At 37.6% G+C, this 24,207-nt stretch overlaps 3 protein-coding genes across 4 annotated transcripts; all 3 read left to right on the forward strand.

Moving 5' to 3' along the window:
* Positions 1-2,792: 2,792 nt before the first annotated feature.
* On the forward strand, positions 2,793-7,354 carry LOC111803431 (ras-related protein RABA4d-like). 2 transcript variants are annotated; one of them, XM_023687832.1, is made up of 3 exons: positions 2,793-3,230; positions 4,001-4,141; positions 6,791-7,354. In XM_023687832.1, exons 1-3 carry the CDS (start codon positions 3,145-3,147, stop codon positions 7,233-7,235), a joined length of 672 nt encoding a protein of 223 aa, XP_023543600.1. In that variant the 5' UTR covers positions 2,793-3,144; the 3' UTR covers positions 7,236-7,354. The 2 variants fall into 2 exon arrangements, with proteins under 2 accessions (XP_023543600.1, XP_023543598.1); XM_023687830.1 differs by lacking the exon at positions 2,793-3,230 and having other exon boundaries at positions 3,563-4,141.
* Positions 7,355-9,511: 2,157 nt separating this feature from the next.
* LOC111803430 (protein POLYCHOME-like) lies at positions 9,512-13,053 on the forward strand. Its single transcript, XM_023687829.1, has 3 exons — positions 9,512-9,692; positions 9,979-10,345; positions 12,307-13,053. The coding sequence occupies exons 2-3, from the start codon at positions 9,986-9,988 to the stop codon at positions 12,634-12,636; spliced, it is 690 nt and encodes a 229-aa protein (XP_023543597.1). The 5' UTR covers positions 9,512-9,692; positions 9,979-9,985; the 3' UTR covers positions 12,637-13,053.
* Positions 13,054-14,701: 1,648 nt separating this feature from the next.
* LOC111803418 (polygalacturonase inhibitor-like) lies at positions 14,702-16,014 on the forward strand. The gene has a single exon (XM_023687802.1). It carries the CDS (start codon positions 14,749-14,751, stop codon positions 15,733-15,735), a length of 987 nt encoding a protein of 328 aa, XP_023543570.1. The 5' UTR covers positions 14,702-14,748; the 3' UTR covers positions 15,736-16,014.
* Positions 16,015-24,207: the final 8,193 nt, after the last annotated feature.

Below are 24,207 nucleotides of genomic sequence, written 5' to 3' on the forward strand. Positions count from 1 at the left end.
TGCTTGTCCATGACGTATTGTCTGTAGCTGCATGCCCGTTCCAAACCCCTTCTACTCGCTTTCATGTTAGATAGACCTTTACTATTATTATCGTGTCAATTCAGTAGGAGTATATAACCGGTCACCAAAATCATGTCTACACCCGCTAGGGCTAAAATGACTCAAAATGTACTATAAGTGGATATGGCCACTTGTCAATTCTTCCTACTCGGGTTATACGCTATCAAAGTTGTTGCTTGTTCGTTTTTAGCTTATAACACTATCTTCTTTACAATTGTTTTTAACTTTTTCCTCGCACATATTTTTCAAAAGATTTCTTTCAAACGTGACTCGAGGCTCGAGCATTCACCGATATTGTTTGTGAAGTCCGAATTTTCCTGGGTTAGAACCAGTGTTGCACAATCACTTTTCCGCTGTTGCAAGAGTGTGATTGTGCAATGGACCCTCGTAGATTATAATATAATTTATAGAACTTTGATGAGTCAAGGTACTAAAAAGTGACAACAAGAAAAGGTCATAGGATTCCTTTTCGACGAGCGGAAAAAAAATGAATTTGTCTTAAAAAAAGCCTAGGAGTTCTTCAAGTCTATAACATCGGATGCTAGAAACCTAATCGATTAGATCCTCACTTTTAACAAACATGAACGAAAAGATTGATTTTTTTATCCGGTTGAAATTTTTTATAATTTACCATTTCCTTTTCTTTTCGTACTCTTTTGCGTTCCCACTTTCTCTTTTTTCTTCTCTCGTGGGTCCGTTGTTTCTTCCCGTAATGAGAAATGAAGTTTTTTTCGGAACTGACTCGTTTTAAATAGTCGATGCGAAGGGAAATTATACCAACCGTTCGAACAACTTTAGCTAAATTGAAAATTATTCTCGAACTTTACACTTTGTTTTAAAAAAAATACCCTTTAAGTTTTCAAAAAGTTAATTAATACCTTTAATTTCTTTTAAAAAATTTAAAAACATTTTTAATTTAAATATATATATATATATATATTTACCGTTTGAAGATAAACGGTGAAGGATGGATAGACAGTTTTCGTTTATATATTAACGGTTAGAATTTTTTGATTTTTTTTTATGAGGATAAATATGTTGATTTTATCGGGTAATTTTTAAATATAATACTAACCTTAAATTTTTATTAAAATTTAAAAAGATATTTTTGAAATAAAATATTAATTAATTTAAAATTAAAGGTAGATATATTTTTTTATATTTAATTTTTTTAAAATATATATGGACGTTTGATATTGTTATAAAATTGAGAATTTGATATTTATGTTAAGATCGACAATTAAAATCCCAACATCTACGAGGTCATGTTAAATTCCAATTATTAAATTTGATGAGTTTTGGATCGTCTAGAGTATATCAAAATTAAAATATTTTTTTCGATTAGGGGCTCGCTGAATTTGATGGATTGTGCGTCTTGTAGATCATATCAAAATTTGGTGAAGATTTTGTTCCACGTATGGTTTGTTATCATCAAAACACCAATTAATTAATTTGAGATTAAGGGCTAAAAAACCAACCGATCTAACAGTTAGACGGAGAGATCTTATATTTGGTATAGTTCATGGTAGCGGATCTAATTTTATGAATCAATCCCATTTTCATAATTATCTTAAACTATAAAGGGTATTTTGGTCGTTTGTTATTTTAAAAATATGTTTTATTATTACTTTTTGAAAAAAATTCTTTACTTTTTCTCATTCCATTCTTGAGATATTTAATTAAAAATAGGAAAATTTTCTTAAAATTTGAAAAATGTCAATTTTACCCTTTAAAATTAAATATTAAACATTCACTTGTCACCATACATCATTATTAGTTATAAAAGTTATATATTTTTTATTTTCTTAATAATTTTAAAAGTAGGGTTAGGGTTGGGTTGGATTATAAACCTATTTTCGAGTTGTTTGGGTTAACCCAACCGAATAAATGTCAACCTACGAGGTGACCCGAATTTTTAAGTTTTCCAAAATTCAAAACAACCCAAATCGAAAAAAAAAAAACTAACACAGTCCAACTTTTATAGTTTGGGTTGGGTAGTCTGAGAAGTTCGGATTAGTCGGGATCTCGAGTCATATAAACACTCCAATTTTACTCTATTTTAAAATTTGTATACAATGTTGATAATATTTCTTACAAAAAAAACAAAACAAAACAAACATGTTCTAAAAAACATGAACAAAAAGATGACCAGAAGAGAGGCTAAAAATATTTTTAGTGACCTGACGGTGAGTTTGATGAGCGGGGTGTCACAATCGCACTCTTGATGGCACCGGATTTGCGATTGTGCAGCACTCACTTTCTAACGACAAGTGAACTAAGTCAATTCGTTCTTATGTTGCCTATGGCTAAGCAATGTATGCTCGAGCCTCTGGCCTTGGTTTTAAGAGAAGGTTTTAGAAAACGAGGGCAGAAAGAGATTTTCGAAAGAGAGATTTTTGAAAGAGACGTTATATAAGCAAGCAAGAGAGAAATAATAACGGCTCACAGTATATAACCTTGGGTAGGGAGAAGTTGACAACTAGTCAGATCGCCTATAGTACATTCGGAGGCATTTCATGTCTGGCAGGCCTAGACATGATTTTTCCGAAACGTCATACGCCCTATAAATACAAAAAAGTAAAACACTAGAACATGGAAAGACATAAACGGTTTGGCTTGTCATGGGCATGCGGCAGAGCATGACCATGACACCGGAGAGACTCAAAATGACACCGAATTTCGTAAATGCATATCCATTTTGAAGCCTAATTTTACACGTTGCAGGCCACAAAACCGTTGGTGATACCCCCACACAATGGCCGTTGTTCTAATTCCACTTCTCGCTCTCTTTTCAATCTCTCTTCTTCCTCCCCTTCATCTTCTTCAATCCCAGCATTCCAACCTCCACTCACTATTCTCTGAAATTCCCTTCAAACCCCACCTCTGAATTCAATTCCCCTCCCAACTATTTTGCCCTAATTTCTCTTCTGGGCCCAATTCCAGGGAGATGATCGATTATTCAGCTTCCCTTCCCTTACTTGTAACGATCGGGAAATGGGCAATTTGGTTGGGGTTATAGTGTTGTTATGCGTATAATCTGCGCGTTTTCGAGGTGGGGTTTGTGGGAATTTGGAGAGGAAGAGAATGTCGAATCTATATGGGGATTTTAACCAGAAGATTGATTATGTTTTCAAAGTTGTGTTGATCGGAGATTCGGCCGTCGGCAAAACCCAACTCCTTGCTCGATTTTCACGGGNAGAAATAATAACGGCTCACAGTATATAACCTTGGGTAGGGAGAAGTTGACAACTAGTCAGATCGCCTATAGTACATTCGGAGGCATTTCATGTCTGGCAGGCCTAGACATGATTTTTCCGAAACGTCATACGCCCTATAAATACAAAAAAGTAAAACACTAGAACATGGAAAGACATAAACGGTTTGGCTTGTCATGGGCATGCGGCAGAGCATGACCATGACACCGGAGAGACTCAAAATGACACCGAATTTCGTAAATGCATATCCATTTTGAAGCCTAATTTTACACGTTGCAGGCCACAAAACCGTTGGTGATACCCCCACACAATGGCCGTTGTTCTAATTCCACTTCTCGCTCTCTTTTCAATCTCTCTTCTTCCTCCCCTTCATCTTCTTCAATCCCAGCATTCCAACCTCCACTCACTATTCTCTGAAATTCCCTTCAAACCCCACCTCTGAATTCAATTCCCCTCCCAACTATTTTGCCCTAATTTCTCTTCTGGGCCCAATTCCAGGGAGATGATCGATTATTCAGCTTCCCTTCCCTTACTTGTAACGATCGGGAAATGGGCAATTTGGTTGGGGTTATAGTGTTGTTATGCGTATAATCTGCGCGTTTTCGAGGTGGGGTTTGTGGGAATTTGGAGAGGAAGAGAATGTCGAATCTATATGGGGATTTTAACCAGAAGATTGATTATGTTTTCAAAGTTGTGTTGATCGGAGATTCGGCCGTCGGCAAAACCCAACTCCTTGCTCGATTTTCACGGGATGAATTTAGCGTTGATTCCAAAGCTACTATTGGAGTCGAGTTTCAGACTAAAACTCTCGTTATTGATCAGAAAACAGTGAAAGCCCAGATATGGGATACTGCTGGACAAGAACGGTAAGTGCCCCTTGATTTTATTGGGTTTCTTTCTTGTGGAAACTACTTCATTGTTCAATGTTTGGATCTGTAAAATGGATATATGTTCTTGAGCTTTGTGGTAATTGTTAGGTTGAATTAAATGAATGATTGCAGGATGGAAGATAGAGTTAGTGTTGAGGATTGTTGGGAGAGAGTCAACGTTGGCTAATTTAGGGAATGATCATGGGTTTAGAAGTAAGGAATACATCTCCATTGGCACGAGGCTTTTTCGGGAAACCCAAAGCAAAGCCATGAGAGTTTATGCTCAAAATGGACGATATAATACCATTGTGGAAATTCGTGATTCCTAACATGGTATTAGAGTTAGAATCCTCAAATGTTGAGGTGTAGTCACAAGTGACTCAAGTGTTGAACAAAGGGTGTACTTTATTCGAGGACTCCAGAGGAGTCGAGCCTCGATTAAGGAGAGGCTGTTTGAGGGCTTCATAGGCCTCGAGGGAGACTCTATAATGTACTTTGTTCAAAGGGAGGATTGTTGGGAGAGAGTCCCACATTGGCTAATTTAGAGAACGATCTTGGGTTACAAGTAAGGAATACATCTCAATTGGTATGAGACCTTTTGGGGAACCACAAAACAAAGCCACGAGAGCTTATGCTCAAAGTGGACAGTATCATACTATTGTGGAGATCCGTGACTCCTAACAATTAGACCACAACGAGCTCGGAAGCCTCAAATAGAGTTATGACTTGTATGGTTGTTGTTTTCTCTGTATTCCAAAGAGAATGCAGATATCTATTTGTCTACCAAGTCTTAGGAGGATTGGTGAGCTGTTTATATTGTATTTAGCTGTAGCTGTGCTGCAATTTTGTGCTATTTCAGATTGAATGAGACTTTTCTGATAGGATTGATGAGCCATAGGTTCATTTTATGTATGCTCTGAAAAGACATGAGAGGAGTTGCTAGAAGAAAGCTAATGTGCAGGTGAAGGGTGTGTTATTGGGACTCGGGTAGTTTAGAGTAGTGTGGCCATCGTATGGGAATGCATATAAAAGGGGAGAGAGAGGTTAGTATACGTGTGAGATTCCACATTGGTCGGAGAGGGGAACGAAGCATTCTTTGTAAGGGTGTGCCTCTCCCTAGCAGATTTGTTTTAAAAACATTGAGGGGAAGTCTAAAAGGGTAAGGCCAAAGAGGATAATATCTGCTAGTGGTGAGCTTGGGCTATTACAAATGGTATTAGAGCTAGACATTGGGCAATGTGCCAGTGAAGACGCTAAGCCTCAAAGGGGGTGGACACTGGGTGGTGTGCCCGCAAGGACGCTGGCCCCAAAGGGGGTGGATTGTGAGATCCCACGTTAATTGAGAGAGGAACGGGTGTTAGCAAGGACGCTGAGCCCGAAAGGAGGTGGATTGAGAGATCTCACGTCGGTTGGAGAGGGGAACATGAAAAGTAGATTATGGATGACATTAAGTTTCAGCTCATCAGGGACTAGCAGATTATGAAGGGTAGTGGAGACAAGCATAGATGGGACATTACTTCTAAGACTGGGGACATGGTTTTCTTTATCTAGCCTAAAGGCACCAAACAATTTCTTATGTCATTTCTTCTCCATCACTCTTGTAGCAGCGCAAGCCCAAACTCACCGCTAACAAATATTGTCTTCTTCGAACTTTTTCTTACGGGGTTCCAAGATTTTTAAAACGCGTCTGTTAGGGAGAGGTTTTCACACTCTTATAAAGAATGTTTTTGTTCCTCTCTCCAACCGATGTGGGATCTCACAATTCACCCCTTTCGGGGCCCAGCATCCTCGCTGGCACTCGTTCCTCTCTCAAATCGAAGTGGGATCTCACAATCCACCCTCCTTTGGGGCCGAGCGTCCTCGTTGATACACCGTTTGGTGTCCACCCCCCTCGCTGACACACCGTCTAGTGTCCACCTCCCTTCGAGGCCCAACATCCTCGCTGGCATTACCGCCTGATGTCTGGCTCTGATGCCATTTGTAACAGCTCAAACTCACCGCTAGCAGATATTGTCTTCTTTGGGTTTTTCCTTTCGAACTTTCCCTCAAGGTTTTAAAACGCGTCTATTAGGGAGAGATTTCCACACCCTTATAAAGAATGTTTCGTTCCTCTCTTCAACCGATGTGAGATCTCACAATCCACCTCCCTTCGGGGCCTAGCGTCCTCGCTGACACGCCGCCCGGTGTCCACCCCCTCTTTGAGGCTCAGTGTCCTCGCTGGCACACTGCCGGGTGTCTGGTTTTGATACTATTTGTAACAGCCCAAACCCACCGCTAGCAGATATTGTTCTCTTTGGGCTTTCCCTTTCGAACTTTCCCTCAAGGTTTTTAAAACGCATTTGTTAGAGAGAGGTTTCCACACCCTTATAAAGAATGCTTCGTTCCCCTCGATGTGGAATCTCACAGCTCTACTTATAAAAAATCCACTATCAAAATTCCTTAGCTAATTACTAAAGGTACATTTGGTAAGAGATCTGAAAACATGAAACTCGATGAAAAACAGATTTTGATATTTGGAGTTTATGGTATCAACAATTCAGAGTTTTCCTTTAATCCCGAGCTCGATGTCGTTATGTCGTTAAGTCATAAATGTTGCTGTTAAATTGGTTATAGTTCCTGAAGCCATCTCGTTTTTTCGCTTGCCAGGTACAGAGCAGTGACAAGTGCATACTACAGAGGTGCAGTGGGAGCGATGCTGGTTTACGATATGACGAAGCGCCAATCGTTCGATCACATGTCCCGGTGGCTGGAAGAACTAAGAGGACATGCCGATAAGAACATCGTTATAATGCTGATCGGAAACAAATGCGACTTAGGAAGCCTCAGAGCAGTGCCAACAGAAGATGCACAAGAATTTGCAGAAAGAGAGAACCTGTTCTTCATGGAGACATCAGCGCTCGAGTCGACAAACGTCGAGACTGCGTTCTTCACAATTCTAAAAGAGATTTATAGGATTATCAGCAAGAAGAGCCTTGCAGCTGGGGAAGCAATAGATATTAGTGGGAATGCGGCGCTGTTTAGAGGAACTAATATTATTGTTCCTGGACAAGACCAAGATTCTGTGAAAAAAGGTTGTTGTTTTGCTTCGTGAACTTCACATAATTCCATAATCATTTGAGTTGGGACCTTGTTTTTCTATTCCACTTTGATTTGTACTAAGAAAAATGAATTCAATGTCTTACTAATTTGTATATTGACTGGCTTGATGCCCCCATGGATCTCTCTCGCTCTCTCTCTAATTGATTTAGGAATGTTCGAGACGAGTTTGGATTGTCCTTCCCGGCATCGGGAAGGAACCGGGAAGGAACAGTTTAGTAAAGTAATAAGGAACCCGAATTTTGTAGTGTGGTGATAGTTTTTGAACTATCCCGATTTTTTTGATTGGTTGTTTCGTTAATCCAACCAACTTGATTAAAGAAAGCAATCCAACTGAACTCAACCGAGTTGGGATAGATTGAGAGGCACGATGAATAACAATACAATGAATGGCTGGCGTTGGCAAAACGAACAATTGAGAGAGGACGAGATCAATGGAAGATTGATATACAGCCAAACACGTGCTACATTATCTCATTGGTATCTTGATCAACTACTGATAAGGAATCACTCGAACTGAGAGAGGACGAGATCAATGGAAGACTGATAGGCAGCCAAACACGTGCTACATTATCTCATTGGTATCTTGATCAACTACTGATAAGGAATCACTACACGAGAAAGTAAGATTCAAATTACCTTCTTGATTGAATATCTTAAGACAAGAACACTTGTTTTGGATTCGAATCACTCCACAAACTAAAAAAAATGAGTGTGTATCATATCATGGTGTGCGCATCTGTATAAAATATACTGGAAGAATATCCTTTGCTCGTAATATACAACATGCATGAGGTTGCATGACTTCAAATCATGGTACATAGTTATGATACACATCATACTTCCATTCTTTTCCTGACATAACGTTTCTTATGAGACATGGATACAAGTACATGACATATCTTTCATTATTATCACACTGGGTTAATCAATGTCTCATAAGCATAACATGATCATGGTATCATAACATACATGGGTTTATGTTAGGATCGCATAACAACGCACACACTTGATCTAGATGAACACAAAGAACATGATAGAGAAAATGCAAGGAGAATATTGGCTAAAAAATTTGTTGTACAGTAACAGAGAATGCAGAGAATATAGAAAGTACATCTTAAAAGCTCTGCTGGCGGATATATATATATATGGTTTAGCTTACTGTATAGCTTTACCATATATAACCATATACTATATATAACTATCTACCATATATAGCTTTACCAGATAGCTTTTTATTATACATAACTATTTACTAAGCTGTAAATAAGTGCTAGCCTTATCCTATACCTCAAAGTCTAGCTCCATCTATGGAGTCCCATGACATCATATTTAGGATATTATCATGAAAATTGAATCAATGGCTATATTGACCTTAAATGCTTCTGATTATATCAAAAACAGCTTCGAAATGATTCAAAATAGTAGGGAAGGGACCAAAGTTCCAATTCGAGTGGAAAGTTGCCTAAGCCGAGTCAACCAAGGCTGGAGGAGGCACATAGGTTGTAATATAGGTAAGGTCAGATACGAGTCATGGGTCAAAGATGTGAGACAAGGGTCATGTTCTAGGTCAAGTCGGGTGTTCGGGTCGCATCTGTGGGCAGAACGGTGCGCGTCTATGGGCTGGAGTGTTGCTAGACTATGCCCATGGTTTTGGGATGGAGGCAGAACGAGTCGAGGGGACTGACACGGGCCACGTTTGCAAGGGTTGAGGTTGTCGTCTATGCCGCTGAGCATTCGAGCCTAATGTAGTTTGGTCCGGAGCATGTGGATCTTCAAAACTTTCAATTTGTGCTGACTAAATTTATTCGAATAATTAATCTTTAAGATAATAATTGATACCGGTCAATTACCTACGGATCACCTCAAACTCGATTAACACTATAATGTCACTATAAAACATAAGGACTTTATAGTCATTTCACATCAACATACCATAAGCGAAATAAAATTTAGATTGCAAAAAAGAAATAAAAAAAAAAAAAAAAAACCCGCTGGCAAGGGACCTCCGAGCTTCGAAGTCCAAATTTCATGGCCGATAACTCATATATATATATATATGTATATATATGTATAATTGCACGTAGTTGCGGAGACGAAGTTTCNAAAAAAAAAAAAAAAAAATCCCGCTCTTCCAACAAATTTGAAATTNTATCAAACCTACATTTCACTTCTACATTCACAAAAAAAAAAAAAAAAAAAAAAAAAAAAAAAAAAAAAAAAAGGGTTTATGTAGCGCCCAAATTTTGGCATTTGAAATCCGCCAAAAATTTCGCCTTCTCTCTAATCAGCTCCATCTTCTTCCCTCTCATTTTTTCGACTGCGCGTTTTGCAGAACAGCGCCTCCCTCCAATCCGCCGCCATTGTTTTTGGTTTTTTTTTTTTTTTTTTTAAGATTATTTTTGGTCAAAGGACACGAGAATACTCCATTGAAGCTCACTGGAATCTCACGGTATGAATCAAATCCATCTTTTTTTTTTTTTTTTTTTTTTTTTTTTTTTTTTTTTTTTTTTTTTTTTTTNTTTTTTTTTTTTTTTTTTTTTTTTTTTTTTTTTTTTTTTTTTTTTTTTTTTTTTTTTTTTTTTTTTTGTGAATGTAGAAGTGAAATGTAGGTTTGATAGTCAGTTTTGGTTTGAAACTGAAAGATTCTGAGTTTTTGTTACTGTAGAGTTTGATTAGGGCTTCTCTTGTTTTCTTTTTCTTTGAAATGATTGTTTTCTTGTCGTTTCCTTTTGAAGTTCCATAATGTCGGAATCAAGAGATAGATTGGAGAGGCAAGTAGATCATGCCGAGGTATTTGCTCGTTGGAGATCGGAAGGTATTTTGGATGAGAAAGAAATGAGTACTAATTTGTTAGGGACTCCGATTTCTCGCGCCACAACGACGACTACAGTTCAACAAAGACCTACGAATCTGAGACGCAGTTTTGGTTCTCCCATTTCTGGTGGAATTGGGCGAAATAGATTTCTCTACAGATCTCCTGTGTTCAGCCGCGAGAATGCGGTGGCTGGGAGCTCCCGGCGGAGTAGATCTCGCGGGAGGAATAGTGTGTTACCGATTTGGTACCCAAGAACTCCTCTCCGCGACATAACTGCAGTTGTGAGGGTAAACGACTAATCCCCTGTTACTTTATTTTTGTTCTGCTAAATCTTTCAAGGTTTTGTTCTGTTCTGCGTATAATTTTGTGGATTACTTGGATGTAGTATCCAGTGAATTTGATTCATATGATATATGGAAAATTCACTCTCATTGTTATTGCATATTGTTCTCTGATACAGTATACTTGTTTGGATTCATTCAAAATTGAATTTGCTTGATCTTCGGGAAAGATCCTTTTGATTTTCTGGTGTAGTTGTTTTTATTCTTGTTTCTGTTTTTCAGTTGGTAGCATTAGGTTTGATTTGATTTGAATTGATTTTCGACTGAAAATGTTAATGCATTTCTCTAATTCTTTTAGTGAATTCTTAGGTTGGATCACTTTCCTTTTTCTTTAAGTTAATTAATCAATAAATTTTCAGTGCTTTTAAGCTATGTATTACCAACCTGTTTGTCTAAAAAGAAGATTCTCTTGGTTTTGTAACGTCCATGCCCAATGATTTCATATGAAACATCAACAGTCTGGATAATGAGATCCTGTCCACCATTAATTAAAGTTATCATAATGCTCCTTTTTTGGTATTAATTAATTATTTTTTTTCTTTGATTCTTATTGTTTTTTAGGCTTCATTTTCACCTGTTTTTAGAACTACTTTTTGGTGGGCTCAAATATGCTTTGGCTGGTTACCAGTATGTGTTGACTTGATACCCAATGATCATTTTGGCCCTATTTGAAAGCTGTAATTTGGATGTAAAAAATGCACATTCAAAAGCCAACAATAGTTTAACATTCTGATTGAAATACATATTAACACTGATATTATCATTACTTGTGGGACGTTTATAATGCTTATTAAGCATGTGTTTGATACTTGTGAATGGGCCAAAACCCTAATGGGCTTCCTTCATAAAATCGTGTGCTCGCTTCTGGGTGTTATTTCTATCGGAATTCGTAGCTCAATTTGTGTTCTCCAAGGAAATGATCTTAGTAATGTAAAAAAATAGACGCATGGTTTTTAAAAATGTATGCTTTTTGTGTCCTCATTTTTCAGCAAATATCTTATCACGGTATAAATGCATCGCACCTTCACTATGTCACGTGCTTGTGTTTGTGCATCATTCATCTAGAATCTTCCTATCTCTGTAAGTTGCTTCCCTCCTATTTTTGCTGTCTATGAGGAACATTTTTCCATCTTTTCACGTCTCCCCGGAGTAGCTATAATAGTTTAAGCCCACCACTAGTAGATATTATCTTTTTTGTGCTTTCCCTAAAAGAGCATTCCTCTCAAGGTTTTAAAATACATTTACTAGGGAGAGGTTTCCACCCATTATAAAGAAATATTTTGTTCCCTCCCCAACCAACCAATGTGAATGGGATCTCACAATCCCACTCCCTTGTGGGATAATGTTCTTGTTGGCACACTGCGTGGTGTCTTTCTTTGCTATCATTTGTAACAACTCAAGCCCACCACCAACAGATATTATCCACTTTGGCCTGTTACAAATGATATCAGAGTTAGATATCAGGCGTTGAGGATGTTGAGCCTCTAGGAGAGATCCTATATTGGTTGGACAGAGGAAGGAACGAGAAATTTCTCATAAGAGTGAAGAAACCTCACTCTAGTAGATGCATTTTAAAATTGTGAGACTAATGACGATACGTAACAAGCCATAGCTAATAATATCTACTAGCCGTGAGCTTGAAAGTGAATTCTCTGGAAGCTATGCATGTGTGCTCATGCTTTTATATATGTTCTTCAGATTCCCATTTTTATAGTTTTCAACTTATTTTGCTTGATCTTGCATGTGGGCATCTCTGTATTTAGTTACTGCTCCATGTCATTCAATAGCACCCGCGTTTTTCCTAGACATCTTCTCTCCTTAGTCTTTCATTCGAGGAAAGGTTGGGCTATATTTTATCAACAGCTTCCAGTAATTAATTTTAACAGAATCTTAATTCTTTTAATCAGGCAATTGAAAGAACAAGAGCTCGCATGAAAGAAAACAAAGGCCCAGGAAGTGATATCAGTCCTGCTCCCTCGGACGAAAGAGTTTTAGAGGCAAGCATTTTTCTGGTAACCCCAAAGGCAACCATAGGCAAAGTGCCAAAGATTCTTCGCGGAATCACAAATCAAAACGTGGGAGGGGCGGAGACTCTGACTCCCCAGAATAAGCTTTTGAACTCCATAGACAAAGTGGAGAAAGTAGTAATGGAGGAGCTGCAGAAATTGAAAAGGACAAGCAGTGCGAAGAAAGCAGAGAGGGAGAAAAGAGTTCGCACTTTAATGTCATTTCGTTGATTCAGTTCAACAAAGACACGCCCTGAATTAGACAACGCCCACATCAAAGTCCAAACTCCTTCCCCCTCTTTGCCCTCTTGGCAATGGCAATCATCAGACTCACTCAGAATTTGGATCAATGATTGCTTTGGTCAAGAACACTCGTTGATCAGAGGGAAGGAGAAAGAGATCATTAGAATGAATCCTTTTCATTTGCAAGAACCATCTTTGCTTTTAGATGTTTAATAAGCATTTACTATATATATATATATATATATATATATAAGGCTATCTCGTTGTTGTAGGGTCTTCCATGGTTAGTTTACCACAGATATAGAGGGAGAGAGGTAAAGCATGGCCTCGTTTGGGCACTGGAAATGATGTAAATAGAAATTTTTATTCACTCTAGACTTGAAATTTTTGTCTTTTAAAATGTTATTGGATGCACATTTTTGACTGGTTGAACTTGAAAAGGTACGCTCTTACTATAACTTTTAAGGGAGATTTAATTGTTTCGTGAAAGGGCTGATGAAATAATTAGTGGAGTGGTGAAATGCGTAGGAATTGGAAAGTGTTAGGAATCATGGATCTCTACACTGATATATGATATTGTTCACTTTGAACATAAATTTAAGTAAATGTGGGACTCCTTTCCGATCATCCTCAACATAAATAAACTAACGTGTGACAGGTGTGTGTAGGTTGCTAGCGTTCGTGGGCGGTCTACGTGTGGGCTGGAGTGTAGATGCTGGACTAGGCCGAAGACTTTATAGCGATAATACAATTCTCCTAACTTCATTCTCGTAGCTTGCACGACTATATTATCATCGGTACAAGAGTGCTTTACCTATACTAAAAAAGAAAGACATTAACATTAATTATTAGAAAGGTCACACCTTTTGTGCACCTAACAGCAATGCAAAATTGTGTAAATTTCTTTTTAATTTATCTACTTAACTAAACTTTAATTATCTTTTTAATTTAACTTAATTACCTTATAAATTGTGTTTGTTAATTATCCATACGTTTCAACTAATAGAATCCATACCGGTTTGAATAATTTATGTCACGTTAAAAGTATGCAAGCGACTAGATATATTTTGAACAAAATTTATTATTATTATTATTTAAAACTACTTTTTGTACGATAGAATACGAAGTTGAACGGTAGGTAGTAATTTTCCAGTAATGGAGTGAGAAAGTCACTTGTTTCACGACAAGAAATAATAGATATGATAGTTTACAAAAAATGCTATCGTAGGCTCTTATATCATTTTTCGTATGTCGGACAATCCATGTTATTAAAAGTTCGAGACTTTTTATAGCGTTTTTTTTATAGCTATAATGGATGGTATAACAGAGTATGGAGGTATAACTTATATTCGTTGGTATGGTATGAACATATTTTATGGCATTTTTTTTTATTAAAACTATATAATATGTTTAATATAAGTATTTAATTTATATAATATTAACCTTTTAATAACATTCATTTTTCATTTAAATATGCTTAAATGAATTATATTTTAATAAAATTTAATTCAAGTAAAATTGTTTAACAACCAAATTCCACCACTAGCAAATATTGTATGCTTTAGCCCGTTACGTATCGTCGTCAGTTTTTCAGTTTTAAAACGTTTCACACCCTTATAAGTACTGCTTCGTTCCCGAGATTTTCATACCCTTGTAAGAAATGATTCGTTCCCATCTACGACCGATGTAGAATCTCACAATCCACCCCTGAGGGGCCAGCATCGCACACTGCCTTGTGTCTGGCTCTCATACCATTTGTACGTATGGTCGTCAGTCTCACAGTTTTTAAAATGCATCTTTTAAAGAGAGGTTTCCACACTCGTATAAAGAATGCTTCGGTTCTCTCTTGAATCGATGTGAAATCTCACAATTCACCCTTTGGGGGACCCAGCGTACTCGCTGGCCCACCACCCAGTGTTTGGCTCTAATACCATTTGTACGTATAGCATCAGTCTCACGATTTTTAAAACGCGTCTTTTATAAAAAATAGTTCGTCGTTCGCTCCCAGTCCAACCAATATAGAATCTCTCGAATTTGTTTATAAAGAGATATCATCTCTTTCAATTTTGTACATCAATCCATCTCAAACCCTCACCAACAATGTCTTCTTCTCCATCCACCTTCCTCTTCATCTTCTTCCTATTCTTCACCATTTCATTTGCAGAGCTCTGCCATCCAAATGACAAGAAAGCCCTTCTCAACATCAAAAAAGCCTTCAACAATCCCTACATTCTCACCTCATGGAAGCCTGAAGAAGATTGTTGCACTTGGTACTGCGTCGAATGTGATCGGAAGTCCCACCGGATCGTGTCCCTCACCATCTTCGCCGACACGAGACTCTCGGGCCAAATCCCGCCGTTCGTCGGCGACCTCCCGTACCTTGAAAACCTCATGTTCCACAAGCTTCCAAATCTCACTGGCCCCATCCAACCTGCCATTGCCAAACTCCATAACCTAAAATACCTTGACCTAAGTTGGAACAGTCTAACTGGTTCAATCCCAAACTTCCTCAGCTCCCTCACCAATCTCGATCTTCTCGACCTCTCTTTCAACCGACTCACCGGCTCCATCCCGAGCTCCCTCGCCAACCTCCAACGCCTCGGCACTCTCCATTTAGACCGAAACAAATTAACCGGACCGATCCCCGATTCATTCGGAAACTTCAAGGGAAAAATCCCTTATCTTTATCTTTCACACAATCAACTCTCTGGGAAAATTCCAACTTCCTTGGAGAGAGTGGATTTCAATGTGATTGATTTGTCGAGGAACAGGCTCGAGGGCGATGGATCGGTGATATTCGGCGGGAAGAAGACGACGGAGATAGTCGACTTGTCGAGGAACTTGTTGGAGTTCGACATGTCGAAGGTCGTGCTTCCTCGGAGCTTGACTTGGTTGGATCTTAACCATAACAAGATCTTCGGGGAAATTCCTGTGATGGCAGTTAACTTACAGTTGCAGCTGCTGAATGTTAGTTACAACAAGCTTTGTGGTCGGATTCCGGTCGGAGGGAAGTTGCAAAGCTTCGATGTCTACTCCTATTCTAATAACAAGTGCTTGTGTGGAAAGCCACTTGGTAAATGCAAATGATACGTTCCAAATCCCTCTAAAACATTATCTTTCGAGTTTGTTTAAGTTCGAGTTTCTAAAATTTGGATTTGAAAAGCGTTTTTTTAATCTCAACTAGTTATGTTCGTGTTCGTGTTCGTGTTCGTCTGCTGTTTTGTAAGGATAATAAAAAAAATGTGTTTGGTGTAACTCATGTCATCTTGATTTCGGAGATATGTACCTTAGGTCTAAATTACGAATTCTGTGCTAATTGATAGAAACAATGAATCTCCACCGTCGTATGATATTGTTCACTTTGAATATAAGCTCTATGTCTTTACTTTCAATTTCTCCAAAAGTGCTCGTATCAATAAAAATAGTGTATTCTTAACGAGCTAAGGTGAAACTCCAACAATCTTCAACACTATTTTACGTCGTAATTTTAAAAGGTTGGTTTTGAGCTATATAACTGTTAAATTTCTCCATTGTTTTAGTCTTAGTTCGTTCGGTCTACAAAATTAGTGTAACAACTAGAGGTCACGCTAGTAGTTATTGTTCGCTTTGACCTATTAGTAATGTTTCGTTCCCTTTTCCAACCAACGTGGGATCTCACACATCTTCATACAACCAAAGGAAATAATCTCATATTTTTTTCTTTGATGCTTTATGTTAAGGTTACAAAATAACTTTCATATTTCTAAAGATAAATTGTAACAACTAGAGGCCAAACTAATAGATATTGTTCATTACTTGATACATATCGCCGTCAATTTCACGGTTATAAAACGCGTCTACTAGGATTTTAAAATAGTTACGAGAAACATGGCCTAATTCGTTATATGTTTAACGATTAATTTCATTTTTTAATTACCAAAGATTAAATGGTTAATTTCTTGAAAGATAAAAAAGAAAAAAAGCATAAGGACAAAATATTTTAAAATTTTTTCTTTGTCAATGTTGCTGACATGAGGTAGCAGCTTTAATTGATTTTTCTTGTCTAACATTCGTACAATATTCCTTCCACGATTCACGTGAGGAAATAAAGTTACATATCCTTCCATTCAAATTTGATTTTCAAAACAAAATTATTGCAAAAATTTCATATGTTTTAAAGGTTAACTTTCAAAATATTCATTTTTTGTACTCTCAAAATTTAAATTTGTTTCAAAATAACCCGTTCGATCGACTGTTTCGCTCAAATAAAAACAACGAAGTGAAGTGGCTATGATTTGATTGAAAAATAGTGATACACTTAGCATAAGTCACAAAATTCAATTATACTTATGAACGACTTTGCGATTCGTACCTCCTACACCCATCATAGTCAAGCTACTTGTCCGTTGTGACGTCCGGAGGTCAGCAGACCCCTGAGTGTCATGCGATGCATGACCATCATCATCATCATAGTGTATGCGTCTATACTTATCATCATAAATAGGAAAGTATCTCGATGTATATGAATACACAAAATGCATGAGATCCCTATAGTTTTCATCTTTAAATCATGTTTATGATGCAACCCTTTTCACCATTCACACATTACTCTAAGTAACATGCACACATTGACTTTTATACATTCATCATCATTAATATTAACTAGAGTTGTGTCTTTGAAAACTCGTCGTCATAATGCATCGTGACATGTAATACATGCACATCATCTTAATATGGAACATCATCATATTAAGTCATTTCATCATCATACATCTCGCATTATCTTGTTATTGTGCATCATCATCATCATGTACATCATCACATATCATATAACATCATCACATCATTATCTAACATCATCAATCATCATATAACATCATCAATCGTCATATAACATCATTGTTGTAAATTGTCATAAGGTCCTGTTCTTTAGGACGGATTAGTCCTCTTCTTTGGGACTTTAAGTTTCTTTCTGATGATATTTTTAGGTTCAACCATGATGGTAAAGGCTATATAATGACATGCTTATAATTAATAAAAGTGCACTTGAGATTGAGTGACATATTGGTGAGAGTGATAGTGAGGTATTCACTTGTAACACCTTGTTTATTAGTGATTGGTTGCTACCTGTGGATGTAGGGGAACTTCTTCTCTCCGAATCACGTAAATATCTTGGGGTCTCTTTGTGTAATTCCATTCATTGGTGTTGTGAGTACATTTGTTCTGCTTTCGGCACAACAAGTGGTATCAGGGCCCGATTGTGGTATTTGGGGTATTGTGAAAGTTTTGGCCTCATCGACCACTAGACGTGCTCACAATCGTGCTTATTTTCTTGAAAATCAATTTTCAAGAATTGTGTTTTTTAGTTACATCCAGATTAATTATTGCAAATTTTGAATTCTCTAGAATTAAATTACGGCGTGGATCGAGATTGTTGAGTTCCAATCTCGAAATAGAGAAATTTGATCGAACCAATAATTTTGGTGTTTGGCGAGGCGAAGTTAGCGATTTGCTGGTCATGCAAGATCTTGATGCTTCTTTCCAAAAGGAAATGCCTGAAGACATGACAGACGCCGAATGGACGAAATTAAATCGACAAGCTTGTGGAATTACTCGATCATGTCTTGACAAGGATCAGAAATATCCATTTAGGAAGGTTACCATGGCAAAAGAACTATGGGACAAGCTTGAGGCGAAATATATGAAGAAGAGTGTGGAAAAGAAACTCTATTTGAAAAAGAAACTCTTCCGTTTTGACTACAAGAAAGGTAGCTCAATGGCTGAGCATTTGGATGATTTTAACAAAATCATCATTGAATTGCTCAATCTAGATGTTACAATTAATGACGAAGACAAGGCGTTGTTGCTGTTGAATTATTTGCCGGAATCCTACGAGTTTTTAGTAACCACCCTACTACATGGACTCACTGATCTTGTGTTTTGAAGATGTTTCAAATGCCTTAATGAATAATGAGGTGTNGCTGAGGCTCTCAGTTATGCAGTTCACTTGGTGAATCGTTTACTTGTTTCTGGAAATGGTGGGAAAATTCCGCTTGAGGTATGCTCGGGTACTCCTATTAGTNGATCTGATAATTGGAGAAAACTTGATAAAAATGAGTGCATATTATGGACAGAAAGGCCATTGGAAGAAAGATCNGATAAATTGCATGTGTTTGGGTGTCTTGCTTATTATCATGTGATAGACTCAAACCTAGATTCTAGAGCAAAAAAAGCCAAGTTTATGGGCTTTAACAAAGACGTAAAGGGCTATAGGTTATGGTGCNTGGATTCTTGATTCTGGGTGCTCCTATCATATGTGTCCCAACAGAGAGATGTTTTTGGACTTCAAAGAGTTCAATGGTGGAGTTGTCTATATAGACAATGATAGTACTTGCAAGATGATGAAAATCGGCTAAGTACAAATCAAGATGTTTGATGGGGTTACACGAAAACCCAATGATGTGAGGTATGTCCTGACTTGAAGAAAAANAAATAATGACGAGACATTGAAGCAGGTGGAGAAGGTGGTGTTCCCTACTGAAGAACCTATTGATCAGTAGATAATAACTCTCNGTTATCGCATCATTTTGGAAGGAGGAAATTTGAAAGTAGCTCGTGGAGCTTTGGTGGCAATTAAAGTTNCATTTTGGAAGGAGGGAATTTGAAAGTAGCTCGTGGAGCTTTGATGACAATTAAAGGAACTAGAAGAGGTAGCATACNGGTTATCGTATCATTTTGAAAGGAGGGAATTTGAAAGTAGCTCGTGGGGCATATACTACCTCAACGGAACCACAATAATTGGGCATGTTGCTGTGGCAAGTTCGAAAGAACAAGACATATCGAAATTATGGCACATGAGACTTGGGCATGCTGGTGAGAAGGCGCTTTAGGCATTTGTGAACCAAGGAGCCCNTGGTGAGAAGGCGCTTCAGACATTGGTGAATCAAGGAGTCCTTCAGGGTGCCACAACTAGTAAAATTGATTTCTGTGAACATTGTATATTTGGTAAATAAAAAAATGTGAAGTTTGGTACAACTATACACCAAACAAAGGACATTTTGGATTATGTTCAAACTGATGTATGGGGTCCCACGAAGAATGTCTCATTGGGAGGAAAGAGGTGGTCTTTATTGATGACTACTCAAGNGGCATTTTGGATTATGTTCACACTGATGTATGGGGTCCCACGATGAACGNATGGTGCCCAGAAACAAGTAAGATTGTTAATAGTCGAGATGTGACATTCGATAAGTCTGGAATGTTTTTGCAGAAAATTGAAAATAATGACGAGACATTGAAGCAGGTGGAGAAGGTGGTGTTCCCTACTGAAGAACCTATTGATCAGTAGATAATAACTCTCATGTCTTAGAACAGGAGGAGCAAAGCCTTGTAAATGAAAGAGTGGAGAAACTTGAGTCTATCGCCAGGAATAGACCACGAAGGGAAATTCGAAAACCGATTTGATGATACGATAGCATATGCTTTCCTTTTGATTGATGGAGTTCCCAACAACTACAAAGATGCTATCGAGAGCCTGGATAGATTGCACTGGCAAGAGGCTGTGAATCAGGAGATAGCATCATTAGAGATAAATCAAACTTGGAATTTGGTACAACTTCCAAAAGGTAAGAAGGAAATTGGTTGTAAATGGGTTTTGCAAAAAAAGAAGATTTTTTCTAGTATACGTTATAAGGCTCGACTTGTGGCTAAAGGCTATGCACAAAAAGAAGGTATTGATTACAATGAAATTTTCTCACCTATGGTAAAATATTTTTCCATTCGAATTTTGTTGGCTTTGGCATGGAGATTTGGACGAAGAAATATATATGGCGCAACCGATTCGTTTTTGAGTAGTTGGACAGCAACATTTGGTATGCAGATGGAAAAAGTCTTTGTATGGGCTGAAGCAATCTCCTCGCCAATGGTATAAAAAGTTTGATCATTTCATGGTAGAGCATATGTATACTCATAGTCAATTTGATCATTGTGTGTATTATCGGTGTCTTGATGATGGATCGTTTATCTATTTGCTCTTATATGTTGATGATATGTTAATTGGTTCAAAGAGACAGGTGGAGATTGATAAGCTCAAAGATCAGCTTTCTAAAACATTTGAAATGAATGACTTAGGCAATGCAAAGAAAATACTTGGAATGGAGATAAAGCGAGATCGAAAAAAAGGTACAGTCTGGTTGACTCAGTCTCAATATCTACGCAAGGTATTGACAAGATTTAGTTTGAATAATTCAACCAAACCCGTTGGTACTCCACTTGCTCCTCATTTCAAACTTAGTGCTTCCATGTGTCCAAGTTCTGACGATGACAAAAGGTATATGGAGAATATTTCTTATACAAATGCTGTTGGTGCTTTGATGTATGCCATGGTATGTACTCGACCTAATCTTTCACACGCAGTAAGCATGGTGAGTTGTTATATGCATAATCCTGATAAAGAGCATTGGCATGCTGTCAAATGGATCCTTAGGTATATTCGTGGTACTATTGATGTTGGCATTAAGTTTCAAAAACAAGAAATGTTTAATCTTGATAACCTTGTATTGGTTATGTGGATTCTGATTATGGTGGTGATTTGGATAAGCGACGATCTACTACGGGTTATTTATTTATTATGGCTGGTGGACCTGTTTGTTGGCGTTCAACATTGCAGTCTACTATTGCATTGTCTACCACCGAAGCAGAGTATATGGCAGTAACGGAAGCTTTTAAAGAAGTTATTTGGATGCATGATTTGATCAATGACTTGGGTATTTTGCAGGAACATATAGATGGGTTTTGTGATAGCCAAAGTGCTATTTGTTTATCAAAAAATCAAGTCCATCATGCTCGTACTAAACATATTGATGTCTGTTTTCACTCTATTTGAGAAATTATTTGTGAAGGGGACATTCGTTTATTAAAAATTGGAACTGCTGATAACCCTGCTAATATGTTGACAAAGGTGATCGCTCGTGAAAAGTTCTAGCATTGTTTGGATTTCATCAACGTCGGAAGAAAGGAGTAGTGTGTTGACGTGTTAGCAACCAAATCAGTTATAACTTAGAGATCTTATGACAAGGTTGAGATTGTTGTAAATTGTCATAAGGTCCTGTCCTTTAGGACTGATTAGTCCTATTCTTTGGGACTTTAAGTTTCTTTCTGTTGATATTTTTAGGTTCAACCATGATTGTAAAGGCTATATAATGTCATGCTTAGAATTAATAAAAGTGCACTTGAGATTAAGTGACATATTGGTGAGAGTCTTTGTAGTGTGATAGTGAGGTATTCACTTGTAACACCTTGTTTATTAGTGATTGGTTGCTACCCGTGGATGTAGGAGAACTTCTTCTCTCCAAACCACTTAAATATCTTGGTGTCTCTTTGTGTAATTCCGTTCATTGGTGTTGTGAGTACATTTGTTCCGCTTTCGGCGCACAACAATCATCACATTATTATCTAACATAATCAAGTCATCATATAGCATCATCAAGTTATCATATAACATAAAACATAAATGACACGTGCAAGGGCCACTAGGCACGTGTCGTCATACATAAAATAAGTCTTCCGACTGGGTTGATAATAATGTCACTTATTTGGTTGGTTTAGGACGAAGCTTCTATGACTTCTTGATTCTAGCTTAACATTGCTCTCTGAAATTCAATTCTGCAACAATCATAAATTATAATTCTACCATGGGAATCAACTCACCTAGTTTTGCATGAAATATTTTAAACTTACTCATAATAATTTAAGCATAAAATAATTTAAACTAGCTAACCCATAATCATACTAACCTTCCGCTATAGATTAGTTTGACCAGAGGGTCCAGGGGGTGTGCAAGCGCCCTAGAGATTCACACTTGCACATGTGAGTCATGCGTAGGGAAGTACTACACATCCAATTTGTCCGAGACTGGAGGCCACCCATATAATGTTAGAGATAGGTCCCTAAATCATGATTGCATGTGTTTGCATTTGCATGGTCCTTTACAGTGGGGCCACTTACTGAGTATTCTTCGAAATACTCAGGTCGTGTGTGTGAGAGTCCCACATTGGTTGGTGAGGAGAACGAAATATCTTTTATAAGGGTGTAGAAATCTTTCCGTAGCAGACGCGTTTTAAAGTCTTCAGGGGAAGCCCGAGAGGGAAAGCCCAAAGAGGACAATATCTGTTAGCGGTGGATCTAGGGCGTTACAAATGGTATCAGAGCCAGACATTAGACAATGTGCCAGCGAGGAGGCTGTTCCTCGAAGGGGGTAGACACAAGGCGGTGTGCCAGTAAGGACGCTAGGAACAAGTGCCAGCGAGCACGCTGAGCCCTGAAGGTGAGTGGATTGTGAGAGTTCCACTTTGGTTGGGGAGGAGAACGAAATACAAGGGTGTGAAAACCTTTCCCTGACAGACGCGTTTTAAAGCCTTGAGGGGAAGCTCGAAAGGGAAAGCCCAAAGAGGACAATATCTACTAACGATGGGCTTGAGCCGTTACAGTGTGCCACATCATTTTTCAGGTAAAGGCAAGGCGCACGTGTACGGAGGACGGCGACATCGCGAGCAGAGACTGTGGCACGTGCATAAGTTATATTCATATTTAAATTTAATAGGTTATATTCATATTTAAATTGAATAGGTTATTTTGCATTTCATTCTTTTAAATTATTATGTATTTGGTTTTTTAAGCGTTTTCGAAATTTATGTTATAAATGATGTTCATTCTAAGAATTGTATTTCCGCATTAGAGATGAACATGAGACGTCAGTAGCGACTCGGAATATGTAGATATTTAAGATCGTTACAAATCGTGGTGATATTATATATGAAAAGATAGATCAAAGAAGAAAAAGAAAATAGTGATATCAAGTGAGAGATCTTTTCTATTTTTTTTAATAAAAAAAATTGGGAGATTAGTAATACTCTTAGATTTAAATATAATTTAATAGATGATATATTATATTTTTATTAGAGTTATATTGGCGCACGACGGGCTATTAGCTCAGTGGTAGAGCGCGCCTCTGATAATTGAGTCGTTGTGCCTGGGCTGTGAGGCTCTCAGCCACATGGATAGTTCAATGTGCTCATCAGCGCCTGACCCTGTTTGAACCACGGTTTGAAACCAAACTTCTCCCCAGGAGGATAGATGGGTCGATTCAGGTGAGATCCAATATAGATCCAACTTTCTATTCACTCGTAGAATCCAGGCTTAGAGTTATATTGGATTGATTGGATTGAGTTGAATTTTCTTTTTCGGATCAATAGATTGGTTGGATTGGTGACTCGAACAATTCAAATAAAATTCACAACCCAACTAAATTCAATATTCTAATTTCGAGTTGGGCTAGATTGGGTTGTCGGGTCAGTTTTTTATTATTTAAAAAAAAAATATATATCTACAATTCATGCCACGTAATAATTAAAATTTTATAGAGTTTAAATATAAAACATATCTCGTTTCATACGTGAAATAATTTTTTTTTAATTTTCTACAAAATTTATAGATTTTGTTAGACACTTCTTGATGGAATTATTGAATCCTACGAAGAAAAATTGAAATAGAAAAAAAAAAAAAAAAAAAAAAAAAAAAAAA

Source organism: Cucurbita pepo, chromosome LG10 (assembly GCF_002806865.2).
Source record: "Cucurbita pepo subsp. pepo cultivar mu-cu-16 chromosome LG10, ASM280686v2, whole genome shotgun sequence".
In the NCBI taxonomy this organism is placed as follows: Eukaryota; Viridiplantae; Streptophyta; class Magnoliopsida; order Cucurbitales; family Cucurbitaceae; genus Cucurbita; species Cucurbita pepo.